General features: G+C 56.2%; 1 protein-coding gene across 23 annotated transcripts in view; it reads left to right on the forward strand.

Moving 5' to 3' along the window:
• The window catches only part of Obscn (obscurin, cytoskeletal calmodulin and titin-interacting RhoGEF), a 130,841-nt gene that overhangs the window by 97,497 nt on the left and 19,650 nt on the right, over nucleotides 1-13,694 (forward strand). For all 23 annotated transcript variants that reach the window (XM_077802198.1, XM_077802203.1, XM_077802204.1 and 20 more), the window contains 9 exons: nucleotides 354-470; nucleotides 561-725; nucleotides 861-1,019; nucleotides 1,207-1,384; nucleotides 1,846-1,959; nucleotides 6,608-6,775; nucleotides 7,038-7,140; nucleotides 7,437-7,566; nucleotides 8,341-8,452. In XM_077802198.1, the coding sequence (XP_077658324.1) occupies nucleotides 354-470; nucleotides 561-725; nucleotides 861-1,019; nucleotides 1,207-1,384; nucleotides 1,846-1,959; nucleotides 6,608-6,775; nucleotides 7,038-7,140; nucleotides 7,437-7,566; nucleotides 8,341-8,452 (1,246 nt within the window). The remainder of the gene's footprint in view (nucleotides 1-353; nucleotides 471-560; nucleotides 726-860; nucleotides 1,020-1,206; nucleotides 1,385-1,845; nucleotides 1,960-6,607; nucleotides 6,776-7,037; nucleotides 7,141-7,436; nucleotides 7,567-8,340; nucleotides 8,453-13,694) is intronic.

Genomic DNA, 13,694 nt, shown 5'->3' on the forward strand with positions numbered 1-13,694 from the left:
GGGCCCCTCCCTGGCTGCTCCCAGGCCTAGTGCTGGCCTTGACTCCCACCAGAAAACTCACTGACCTGAAAGTCCCCTGAGGCTTAGCCCTTGTCTGTGCTCATGGCCTTAGTTCATATTCCCTGATCTCTTCCCCCACAGTCCCCAGGGCCCCTTGAGCCTTGTAGCTCTGTGCTCCTGGGCTGGCCACTTCACTGCCCAAGTTCTGTGCATGCCTTGGGCTAGATGGTAACACAGCCATTGTCCAGGTTCAGGGCCAGGTGTGAGAGTGCCCCTGGGATGTCCTCTACTGTCAGGATGCCCTAACTGGGGCTGTGCTTTCTTGCCCGAAATCCGCCCTGTGGTGCCTACAGAAATGCGCTGAGGAGATGCTGTCCGCTGGGGACCCCTCACAGCCACCCCTACCCCCACTGCAGCACTACCTGGAGCAGCCGGTGGAGCGGGTGCAGAAGTACCAGGCTCTGCTCAAGGTGGGAAGCCCTGTCCTGCCCCAGCCCTGAATGTCCAGGCCAGGCCTTGGGGCTGAAGCAGTCTGGGTCCTGACCCTTGGTCCGCCTCAGGAGCTGATCCGCAACAAGGCCCGGAACCGGCAGAACTGCGCCCTTCTGGAACAGGCCTACGCAGTCGTGTCAGCGCTGCCCCAGCGTGCTGAGAACAAGCTGCACGTGTCCCTCATGGAGAATTACCCCGGCACCCTGGAGGCCCTGGGGGAGCCCATCCGCCAGGTGGGGGGACTTGCGTCTGCTGCCATGTGGTGGGGTGTGGCTTTTGTGGGTGCTGGGCTCATAGATGACCCTGGGGTCTGTGCCCAGGGGTGGGGTCAGGCAACCACAGTCCAACCACATCTACTCACACCCCAGGGCCACTTCATTGTGTGGGAGGGCGCACCAGGGGCCCGCATGCCTTGGAAGGGCCACAATCGCCATGTCTTCCTGTTTCGGAACCACCTGGTGATCTGCAAGCCCAGAAGAGACTCGCGCACCGACACCTTCAGCTATGTGTTCCGGAATATGATGAAGGTCTGTGGTGCCAGGGGCTGGGGGTGTCATGCAGGCCAGTGGAGGTTTCCCTGTTCCTGGGCTCCAGGGTGGCCACTGGAGCAGAACTTGCCATTGTTCTGGGGTGACCTGGGCATAGCCCTACTGGACCCTGTCTGTCTGGGGATGCTTAGCTCTGTCCTCCCACTAATGTTGCACCCCTCAACAGCTAAGCAGCATCGACCTGAATGACCAGGTGGAAGGGGACGACCGTGCCTTCGAGGTGTGGCATGAGCGGGAGGACTCTGTGCGCAAGTACCTGCTGCAGGCACGCACAGTCATCATTAAGCACTCCTGGGTGAAGGAGATCAGCGGCATCCAGCAGCGCCTGGCCCTGCCTATGTGGCGTGAGTGTCCCTGGTGCTGTGCTGGGGTGGGGACCTGAATATCACTTAGATGCCCAGCGGGCTGCACCCAGGCCGGGCACGTGGGCATGGGTTGCTTTCTGCACTGGTGGCTTGGTTCTCCCCTTGGTCAGATCTAGCTGAGGGACCGGTGGCTTTGGCCTCCCAGGAAGCCCCAGAGCAGGTATTGAGCTGACTCTGACCCAAATGGGGGACACAAAGGGATGTAGTGGGGACACGGCATAGCTCCAGACTTGGGGTATCTGACCAGGTCATGTTTGGGTGTGATGGTCTTGCACCCTGGTCTGTCCCTGCCTCTTGCAGCCACACCCAGCTTAGTCATAACCAGGCCCTTGGATGTGGGGCCACTGCTGTTGTTGGGGGCAATTTTCCAGGGTGCACCCAGGGGACATAGGCCTGACATCCCACCCTCAGAGTCCTCAGACCCCCACATGTGTCCTCAGGTCCTCCGGAATTTGAAGAGGAACTGGCTGACTGCACGGCTGAGCTGGGGGAAACTGTAAAGCTGGCTTGCCGCGTGACCGGCACACCCAAGCCTACTGTCAGCTGGTACAAAGGTACCTGCCAGGGCCTACAGACTGACCCTTCACAGGAACCCCCACCAGAGGTGGGCTGCACGGGGGCTGAGGACAGCATGGGGTCTGGTCAGTGGGCTGGGCATGGGGAACAAGAGACAGTCCAGGCCTGTTCAAGGGCAAACATCCTGAGGATGGACAGTGAACAGGTAAGTCAGGTGGTGCCATGGCCACCCTGGGGAATGAGCAGGGTGAAGAGTCAGCACAGGGCCGAGACAGACATGCCTGAGGGCAGCCGGGAGAGCACCAGGACCACAGAGGGGGCCACAGGCAGGCACCTGGGTGCAGGAGAGGCCTGTGAGCTTAATGGGCCAGGAAGGGTGCTGATCACACTGCACCTTCAGGGTCACGGAGCACAGGCCTTATGTGGCTCAGGGATGGGAGCTGCCAAGGTCAAGGGAGGTCAGGTGTCTCCCAGGCCCGTCTCACTTGACACTGCCACAGGCTTGGGGTCCCGAGACCATCCTCACTTCCTGCACCACCATAGGTTTGGGGTCCCGAGACCACTCTCACTTCTGACGTCCAGTTCACTGGTCCCCAAGGTTGCCTTCAGGTTCAGTGATTCACCAGAAGGTCTTGGAGTTCAGAGCTATTATGCTCAGGGTTAGGGTTTATTTCAGCATAAAGACAAGACTGCAGCCCCTGAGAAAAAAGAAGAGCACTTCGGGACGGTCCAGTGTCACCACTTATGAGCTGCCAGCCTCCCGCTCCCAGTGCAGTGAGGAAGAGCACCTTCTCCTCCCAGTGACACCTGAGAACACAAACAGGCCTATGCCAACCAGGAGGCTTAATGAGACTTGACATCAGCATTTGTCACTAGAACTCTGTCAGACTTGCATGGCTGACCGCTCATGTGGCTGACCTCAGGCTCTAGTCCTCCTGAAGTCAAGATTAATGGCCTGAAGCCCACTATGAATCTCACGTTAGCAAAGAAGACAGCATGGAGCTCCACTAGGAAGCTCATTGTTAGTGTAGACACCAGTGTGGCCTGGGTCATCCATCAGGAATCTCCTCATTGGTGTAGATGCCAGTGTGGCCCAGGAATCTCGTTATTGCCATAGACACCAGCGTGGCCCTAGTCATCCACTGGGAGTCTCGTCAAAGGTATAGACACCAGCATGGCCCAGGCTACCCACAGGAATTTTGTCATTGGCGTAGATGCCAGCATGGCCTGGGTCACCTACTAGGAATCTTGTTGGCGTAGATGCTGGCTTGGCTTAGAGCATCCATCAGGAATCTCATTATTGGTAGAGATGCCAGCATTGCCCTGGTCACCCACCAGGAATCTTGTCATGGGTGTAGACAGCAGCATGGCCCGGGTCACACACCAGGAATCTCATCATTGGCATAGAAGCCTTCGTGGCCTGGAGCATCCTCCAGGAATCTGTTCATTGGTGTAGACACAGCATGGCCTGGGTCACCTACTAGGAATCTCCTCAATGGCATAGACACAGAATGGCCTGAGAATCCCCCCAGGAATCTCATTGTTGGCATAGATGCTGGTGTGGCCCAGGTCACCTACTAAGAATCTCCTCATTGGCATAGATGCCAGCGTGGCCCGGGTCACCCACCAGGAATCTCCTAGTTGGTGTAGAGGCTAGCATGGGCCAGAGCCTCCTGCATGAATGCCATTATAAAATAGAGTGTCCAGTCTGGCCCTGAGCCACAAACCCCTAGGCTAGCCCATCTGTTGTGGCCCAAGGTTCCAGAAAATCCGAGGCTCTTCCCTGGCAGACTGTTCTCGGGTCCCGAGGCACCTTGCTGGTGCCAGGGATCAACATGATTCCTTTGGGCAGCATGGAGCGTTGACTACATGGAAACCCCATGGTCTTGTGAGCAGCAGGGGGCATGGTTCAGATCTGTCATCTGTCACCTTGGCTGTAGTGCCAAGGGCCTGCTTAGGGACATGGCATCATGTTGGTGGTGGCTATGGTTGCATCCTGGATGCATTTTGAAGGCAGAGCCAGCCAGATTTGCTGATGGGTTGCATGGGGTGTGTGGAAGAGAGATGGCATCCAGGGAGCAGCACAGGGGTTGTGGACAGCAGAGGCCACTGGTCCTATTCACAGAGGTGGGGCAGACCCACAGGGAGGCAGGCTGGTACATTCTGAGCTGGGCAGGGAGGAAAGAAACCCAGATTTGTGAGGTTTTGAAGAATCCAGGTGCCCACTGGGCTCCAGGTGGTTATGGAGGGGATAGCTTGAGAATAAATCTAGAGCTTAGGAGAGATGTCTGGCTGGAGGTGAGAGATGGCAGGCAGGTCCTTGGCATACAGTGTGTCTGAAACTATGGGTCAGGTCTAGTGCACAGCCCTCAAAACAATCCCAGCAGCTTAGGAGACTGAGACAGGAGGATGCAAGTTCAAAGCAGCCTCAGAAACCTAGCAAGGCCCTAAGCAACTTAGTAAGACCCTGTCTCTAAATAAAATGTAGAAAGGGCTGGGGGTGTGATTCAGGCCCTTGGGTTCAATCCCTGGTGCCAGAGAGAAAGAGAGAGAGAGAGAGAGAGAGAGAGAGAGAGAGAGAGAGAGAGAGAGAGAGAGACAGACTGTGGTCAGTTTGTGGAATGAGCGTGAAGAGATGAGGTTCAGGCTTCAAGGCTTGGGATCTGGGATTCACAGAGTCAGAGAGGTGGGGAACATAAGTGAAGGGGCGGCAAGCCAGAGAGATGGGAGGGACCCCAGGAAGCTAGCGAGGAAGGGCAGCCAGGCAGAGAGGGCCCAGGAGTGCCCAGAGCTCTGGCCAGCCCCCAAAACAATGAATGAGTCCAGCTTCCCTTTCCTGGGTGATGAGGCTAGTGAGCTGCCGTGTCAGTGGGCTTCAGTTTAGCTAGACCATGTGAACCCAAGCCCATGAGTGGAGACCCTTGGATCCAGATTCTCATGGAGTCAGCTGCCTTGCATCAGGGAGTGGAGTGGAGAGCAGAGCCCACCCTGCCCTTGGGGGACATCCACTCATTCAGGAAGCTCTCTTCCTTTTGATGGATGCGGCTGGGCAGCCCTTATCTCTTGTTCCTCGGGGAGTCCAATTGGCCTATCCCTGAGTGGAAGATCACAAGGCCTCACTGGGTTGGGCATCTGGTTTCCTCCAAAGCCCCACTGCATGCTGAGAGCTGATTTTCAAAAGTGGTATCTGACAGCCATGTCTGGCAGGGGATAAGTCCCAGACCCAGGGGACGCTTCACTCATCAAGGGCTCTAGCTGCGAAACGGTCTGTCTCAGGAACGTGCGACGTGTCTTGGTCCATTTCCTGATGTGCCAACAAGACACCTGAGTCTGGGTTACTTATAAAGTGAAGAGATTGTTTTCAGATTGAAAGTCCAAAGGGCATGGTGCCATCTGGTGGGGTTCCCCTTGGTGGCCTCATGACTTCTTGGGAGTCTTGCCAGGGGGAAGGAGCAGTTGCAGTGACAGGAAGAGAGGGGCTCAGGACCAGGCTTGCTTTTATAGCAGCTTGCTGACCTCTGGAGACCAGCACCCATCCCTTCCAGTCAGTGTCCTCAGTGACTGAATTCACTTCTGCTGGGCCCTATTTCTCAGGAGGGGAGCGCTCCCAGGGCACCCCATTCGGAGCCACCCCATCCGGAGCTGCTGGGCTTGCACGACCTATGTATGTGCCTACCACCTGGGGCCACGGGGGCAGCAAGTGGATAGAGCTGGTGGTGATCACTCTAGTGGCCAGCTCCCTTTGGCCATTTCTGCTGGCGATACAAGGACATCAAGTTGTGATTCATCTTCTCATTACCTTGGCTGCCTCTGTGCTATAGCAAGGCCTGGCACTTCCTCTGCCAGCCACGAAAAGGCTGGGAAGTTGGGGTGTGGCATCCACGCTTTACTGCCAGGTCTTTGCGTGGAGCTGTCCCAGCTTAGCTGGTTAACTGTCAAACCAAATGGCCATGCCACTTGCAGCAGCCCCTGGGTCAACAAGGGCACATTGCACTAGTGGCCTCAGGAAGACCAGCAGGATGCCTGGCACCCCCTGAGCAGAAGGCTGGTGCTAAAGGTCCACCATGTGTGAACTTAGAGTCACATGCAGTTTCAGGCCAGAGTTCAGATGCAGACATTATCACCATGGCACCCAGAGGTCCCTGTGCACAACTGGGTGGCCTGGTGCCTGTGTCCAGCAGAGCCATGGAAATCTGAGTTCCTTCTCGAAGCCCCCTGCAGATTGGATGGGTAGAAGGGCCCTCCATCCCTCTGCATGCTGTGATGAGGGACCAGGTGTGGGTGGGAGGGAAGGGGTGTTAGGCAGTGGATTATGTAGCTGTAGGCTTGGTGGGATTGAGTGAGGATGGGCCCATAGCCAGGGAGCTGGGCATGATCAGCACATGGGAGGTCCGCAGGGAGTCACACTGGGGCGTTGGGGCAACCATGGACTTAGCTGTCCATGTGGATGTCTTCTGTCAGGTTCAGGTCTCTTCACCTGGCCCTGCCTCTAGCTAATGTCCAAGGTGGACATAGAGACACAGAGACAGAGGTCTGGGCCACACCCTCTGTGGAGAGAGGGTAGAGAGAGAAAGAGAGAGAAATAGAGACAGACCCAGAGAGGTGCAGGCCAGCCCCAGCCTCTCATCCACCGGGGCAGGCTTACAAGGTCCCTGCCCGACAACAGCCCTCACTCCTCCTTTCTAGATGGGAAGCCAGTGGAAGTGGACCCTCACCACATCCTCATCGAAGACCCAGATGGTTCCTGCACCCTCATCCTGGACAACCTGACTGGGATCGACTCTGGCCAGTACATGTGCTTTGCGACCAGCGCCGCTGGCAGTGCCAGCACCCTGGGAAAGATCCTGGTGCAAGGTGAGCCTGGAGGCCCGTGGGGCAGGGAGACACCCTGACCAAGCCCAACATGTGGCTCTGGTGGATGGGTGGAAGGTCCCTCCATCCCTCTGCTCGCTGTAATGAGGGACTGGGTGTGGGTGGGAGGGAAGGGCAGGCAGGCAGGCATGTGAGGGTGGAAGCCCTATGTGGTCATGGGCTCACTTAGGGCTCAGGAAGAATGTGGGGGCTCGGACACCCCCAGCTCCATCAGAGTGGCTCTTTGTCTCTCTCCACCCTGCAGTCCCGCCACGGTTTGTGAACAAGGTCCGGGCCTCGCCCTTTGTGGAGGGAGAGGATGCCCAGCTCACCTGCACCATCGAAGGCGCCCCACACCCTCAGATCAGGTGGGCCAGCACATGGTGGGGCACCAGGGAAGGGGCTTCAGGCTCCTGTCTGCAACACAAGGGTTGTGTAGCTGTTCGGGGCTGGGCACAGTGACTGTCTGATCACTGAAGAGTGGGCATTGTGGGGCTGAGACCCACTGGGCATGGGGCCTCTGCCACAAGATAGCATGGCCAAGCTGGATGTGGGCATCCAGAGGGTGGGTTCACCAAGGACTGTAGCATCTGGGCCAGGGCAGCGGCTCTGCAGCACAGGGAATGTCACACCCTGCCTTATGGACTCTTGGGATGGGTTCTAGGTGGTACAAAGATGGGGCCCTGCTGACTGTGGGCAACAAGTACCAGATGCTGAGTGAGCCCCGCAGCGGCCTGCTGGTGCTTGTGGTCAGAGCAGCTGGCAAGGATGACCTGGGACACTATGAATGCGAGGTAAGATGGGTGGGCAAAGAGCCTCATGGCCAGCTGTCCACTGGGGCTTGACAAGGGAAGGGCCTGGGCCCTTGGCACAGGCCCGGAGACACCAGGCCACTGTCACCCATCATCCCCAACCCACCACACCATGTCTGGCCTTGCTCCTCTTCCACACGAGGCTGAGCCCTGCCACCTGCCATTGTTCCCACCCTCTCAAAGAAGCCCTTTGGTTTTTGCCTTTCTAGGGAACCCAGTGCTGACCCCAACTTTCATCCATTTATGTAAAAAGTAGTGTTAGTTTCCACCTTTGCCTGGTGTCACATAGGTGGGACCCTACAGAGGGAAGAGCTGCCCTGTCCCTGTTCACTGTCCAGAGGCCCAAGGCTGGGGCTCCTGAAGGCAAGGCCCAGTCTGAGCCTCTGGTCTTCAGGGCCTGTCCTGGCACACAGTGACACTGAGCAGGTGTGTGCCCGCTGCAGGGCCCCCGAGAGCCCCAGGCTCCAGTCTCTGGCTCTTGTCTAGAGGCCAGCCTCCTGCATGTGGGCCCCACATGCAAGTTCCAGGAGGCAGGGAGACCCAGCCAGCTCTGCACTTCAGGGGCTCAGAGCCACACACAGCCAGCAGCCATCTGCACAGTGCATGATGCCTGGGCAAGGCCCTGGCTGGGAGCCCTGTCCCCTTTGGGGGACACAGTCTTAGTGGGGACCTCAAACTAAAGACCACCAGAGTGGACGAGAGACAGCTAGGTCCCTTGAGGATAGGGGTCCTGAGTGGTTTCTGTCCATCCTGCAGCTGGTGAACCGGCTTGGCTCAACTCGTGATGGTGGGGAGCTATACATGCAGAGCGCTGTGCTGCCGGCCCGGGAGCAGCGCCACAGGGAGCAGACTGTGGCTGCCATAGAAGGTAGGTGCCACCGAGCCTGTTGCCCATGCTTCCTAGGTGGGTCCTCAGGCTTGAGCCTTGTGTCACAGCTACACAGCCAGCCAGGACTGGGGGGCAGCAGACCCACCATGTCTCAGAGCGGGTGCACTTCCTGCGGGGGTGGCTGGGCAGGCATCTTGGGCAGATGACCTGGCTAGAAGAGGAGGCTGTGGGGAGGAGCCCAGAGGCTGCAGGCCACGTGGTCTCAGCACCTGTGGGGCAGGTGGAGGTGGCCAGGAACCCAGAATGAGCGCTGGAGAGGCTGCTCTGTGGTGGCGAAGTGTGAGCCCTGCCCCTGGCCTGCAGGACAACCCAAGGAGTCACCTCTGACCCAGGGCAGCCTGCCTGGCAGTGGTCACACAGGCCTCCTGCAGGCAGCAGCTGGGATGGGCTGCACTTCTAGAGAAGGGGGTTTCCCCCCACCCGAGGGCAGAGGCAGGACAGTAGGACATCTGGGGAAGACAATCTACACTGAGGGCAGAGGGCAGGACCGTAGGACGTCTGGGGAAGGGCGTCTACACTGAGGGCAGAGGGCAGGACCGTAGGACGTCTGGGGAAGGGCGTCTACACTGAGGGCAGAGGCAGGACAGTAGGACATCTGGGGAAGGGGCGTCTACACTGAGGGCAGAGGCAGGACAGTAGGACGTCTGGGGAAGGGGCGTCTACACTGAGGGCAGAGGCAGGACAGTGGGATGTCTGGGGAAGGGGCATCTACACTGAGGGCAGAGGCAGGACAGTAGGACGTCTGGGGAAGGGCTTCTCCACTGAGGGCAGAGGCAGGACAGTAGGACGTCTGGGGAAGGGGCATCTCCACTGAGGGCAGAGGCAGGACAGTAGGACGTCTAGGGAAGGCGCATCTCCACTGAGGGCAGAGGCAGGACAGTAGGAAGTCTGGGGAAGGGGCGTCTACACTGAGGGCAGAGGCAGGACAGTAGAACGTCTGGGGAAGGGCGTTTCCACTGAGGGCTAAACTGATGAGTGGAGAGTCAGATATTGGTCTGGCCCTTTCCCACCAGGCTGAATTGGCCTTGGAGAGGCCAGAGCATTTGTGGTTTAGTGTCCCTGCCCTGGCCTAGGTCACTCCCAGGGTCACAACAAGTCACTCCTACAAGGCCCCATCTGGGTGAGCCAGTGCCCAGGCCACCAGGATGGGAGGAGGGCCACTGTTATATGTCTTGGCTCCCAGGTGGAGTTGCCCCCCTGGAAGGGCTGCCTTGGCAGGTGGGGAGTCCTTGTCCCTAGAGCCATCGAGCAGAGGCTGGACCCATGTTGGTGGAGCCACAGCTTCCACAAGAGGGTGGTTGGAAAATGTGTCGTCCAATTCCTGAGCACAGGCTCCTGTGGAGTGTTCCCACTGCAGTCTGTCCATCCCAGGGACCAACACACAGGGTCTCCGTCCCTCTGGAACTTCAGAGGACCGGGCCAGCCAATGCCCTAGATCCCAACCCTAGGAACTTTGAAGCCCCCGTGGCCCTCATGGACTCTTTCTCCAAGGGCAAGTCCCTGTGTGAGGGCTTGTGACCCTCACCTGCCATATTGGACCTGTGTTCCTGGGGACCCGTGACATAATACTGTCCCACAACCCGGGGACAGCATCACCATGCATATATGCTTTTGCCGCCACCGGCTCGTCCACTTCCTCTGCATTGCGTGTCTCATGGTTGGGGACGTGCCCTTCTCACTGGGGCAGGAGTGTCCTCTGCAGCTGTTCTCTTGTTGGTCACGGTGGGTCCCTTTCTGGAAGAAGGCGGGTGTCAGCATGAAGAGCAGGCCTCCAGAGCCCACTGGGGCCAGGCACATCACTGAGCGCTGGTTCTCGAAGGCCATGCAATCAGAGCCCTGTGCCTCCTGCTTCCTAATCCTGTCCTGCTGCTTTGTCTTAACCGGTGGCTCCTCAGCCAGAGGGGCCCTGGCTGTCTCCTGTCGGTGGCACTGACCTGGCTTGAGTGTCTGCACCAGGCCAGGATGCTGCTTTGCACGGCTGCAGCCCTCCTGTAACGGCAGACTCATTGGGGCCTACAGCTGGTCTGGGGCAGTTGGGGACCATGAATAAAGTGCCAGCTTAGCAACCCAAGGTGTCCTGGAGCAGCAAGATGGAGCAGTAAGCCGGGTCCCTGCCAGGGAGGACCCAGGTGGAGGCCCTGGGCTTTCCTGTCCTTCTGTGCACAGGAGCTTGCCTGCAGATGACACACAGGTTGTCCCTCTTTGTGCCCAACTTAGTCTAAATACATACAGCTTCTTGACTGGATTCCTATTCCAGCCATCAGCCACTTCCCTGTAGAAAAGCCTGTGCAAACAATTTACACATATAAACGCACACATGCCTCAGCACAGCCTGTGCAAGCAATGCATACATATAAGTACACATGCCTCAGCACAGCCTGTGCAAGCAAAGCACACATATAAACACACACACGCCTGAGCACAGCCTGTGCAAGCAATGCACACATATAAGCACACACGCCTGCGCAAACAATGAACACATATAAACACACACACGCCTGAGCACAGCCTGTGTAAGCAGTGCACACATATAAACACACATGCCTGAGCACAGCCTGTGCAAGCAGTGCACACATATAAACACACATGCCTGAGCACAGCCTGTGCAAACAATACACACATATAAACACACACACACCTGAGCACAGCCTGTGCAAGCAGTGCACACATATAAACACACATGCCTGAGCACAGTCTGTGCAAACAATGCTCACATATAAGCACACACTTGCCTGAGCACAGCCTGTGCAAGCAATGCACACATATAAGCACACACACCTTTGCAAACAATGCACACATATAAACACACACACACTGCCTGAGCACAGCCTGTGCAAGCAATGCACACATGTAAATGCACACATGCCTGAGCACAGCCTGTGCAAACAATACACACATATAAACACACACATGCATGAGCACAGCCTGTGCAAATAATGCACACATATAAACACACACTCCTGAGCACAGCTTATGCAAGCAGTGTACACATATAAACACACACACACACACGTGAGCACAGCCTGTGCAAGCAATGCACACATATAAGCACACATGCCTGTGCAAACAATGCACATATATAAACACACACACTGCCTGAGCACAGCCTGTGCAAGCAATGCACACATATAAACACAATTGCCTGAGCATAGCCTGTGCAAGCAATGCACACATATAAACACACACAAGCCTGAGCACAGCCTGTGCAAACAGTGCACACATATAAATGCACACACACACCTGAACACAGCCTGTGCAAGCAATGCACACATATAAATGCACACATGCCTCAGCAAGCCTGTGCAAGCAATGCACACTTATAAATGCATACGCACATGTGAGCACAGCTTGTGCAAGCAACGCACACATATAAACACACACATGCCTGAGCCCAGCCGGTGCAAATAATGCACACATATAAACACACACACACTGCCTGAGCACAGCCTGTGCAAGCAATGCACACATATAAACACACTTGCCTGAGCATAGCCTGTGCAAGCAATGCACACATATAAACACACACAAGCCTGAGCACAGCCTGTGCAAGCAATGCACACATATAAACACACTTCCCTGAGCACAGCCTGTGCAAGCAATGCACACATATAAACACACACACACCTGAGCACAACCTATGCAAACAATGCACACATATAAATGCACACACACACACACACCTGAGCACAGCTTGTGCAAGCAATGCACACTTATAAATGCATACACACATGTGAGCACAGCTTGTGCAAGCAATGCACACATATAAACATACACATGCCTGAACACAGCCTGTGTAAATAATGCACACATATAAACACACACTCCTGAGCACAGCTTATGCAAGCAATGTACACATATAAATACACACACACTGCCTGAGCACAGCCTGTGCAAGCAGTGCACACATATAAGCACACACACACACTGCCTGAGCACAGCCTGTGCAATCAATGCACATATATAAGCACACACTGTCTGAGCACAGCCTGTGCAAACAATGCACACATATAAACACACTTGCCTGAGCACAGCCTGTGCAAGAAATGCACACATATAAACACACACAAGCCTGAGCACAGCCTGTGCAAACAGTGCACACATATAAATGCACACACACACTCCTGAACACAGCCTATGCAAGCAATGCACACTTATAAACACACACATGCCTGAGCATAGCCTGTGAAAGCAATGCACACATATAAACACACATGCCTGAGCAAACACATGTACATGTGCTGATGTGCACATACATGTATACACACTTGTGTGTGTGAATGTGTGTGCAGCGTGTCTGAGCATGCATATGAGTGCAGACAAGTACACCTGTGTGCACATTTGTATGCAAGGTACATCCATGTGCAGGCACACAAATGTAGCCAGTGTGACCTCCAATGCACACACACACAGACAGTGTCTAATTCTTGTGCTCATCATCTGAGACAAGCTTGAAATGCCATAAGTTGCCTAGGGAAAGCCTGTCTCAGTGTTGCAGTGCAGTGAAGCAGAAAGTCCCTTGGTCCAGGAGATGTGGGACCATGGCCCAGTACAGGCCACTTGGCTTTGCTGGCCACCTCCTCCACCTTCCCATTGAGCAGTGAGCGGGCTGCTGAGCCTGGAGATGGCCTGCAGTAGTCAAGCCCAGGCCTACCCAGAGGTCAAGGGAAGAGGCCTCAAGGTGGTTGGGAGTAGGTGCTGCCTGGTTCCAGATGAGTTTCATCCTCTCTGGAACTCCAGTCCCCAGCAGCAAGATGGAAACATAGGCCCCATGGCCTGGCTTTGGTAAGGGCAACAGCTGGGACAACCAGGAAAGGCCACGCAGTTGGGACAGCTGCCCTTCACACTCAGACCTCAGGCACCCACCACATGCATGGGGCTCAGATGTGCCACGTGCAGCACTCTGGTGCCCCCTCCCCTGGAGACACTCACCACATGCATGGAGTTCAGATGTCCACATTCAGGACTCTTGTGTCCCTCTCCCCTGGAGACACCTTTTGGACTTGAACTCTTTTTGTGGCAAAGGCATCAACCATCCTGGCCCCATTGTGGCTGGTGGCCCACTGCATGGCCACAGGCTACTCTTCCCTTTCCCTAGGCCTCAGGGCTATGTTGGGCTACATGTTTGAGGAATTCACAGGCTTATGTCAGCATGAGGAAAAGCCTGGGCCCTTTTGAGTAGGCAACAGATGCCAGCTCGTTCTCCTCCCCACAGCTCCTGTGG

Source organism: Urocitellus parryii, chromosome 1, assembly GCF_045843805.1.
Source record: "Urocitellus parryii isolate mUroPar1 chromosome 1, mUroPar1.hap1, whole genome shotgun sequence".
Lineage (NCBI taxonomy): Eukaryota > Metazoa > Chordata > Mammalia > Rodentia > Sciuridae > Urocitellus > Urocitellus parryii.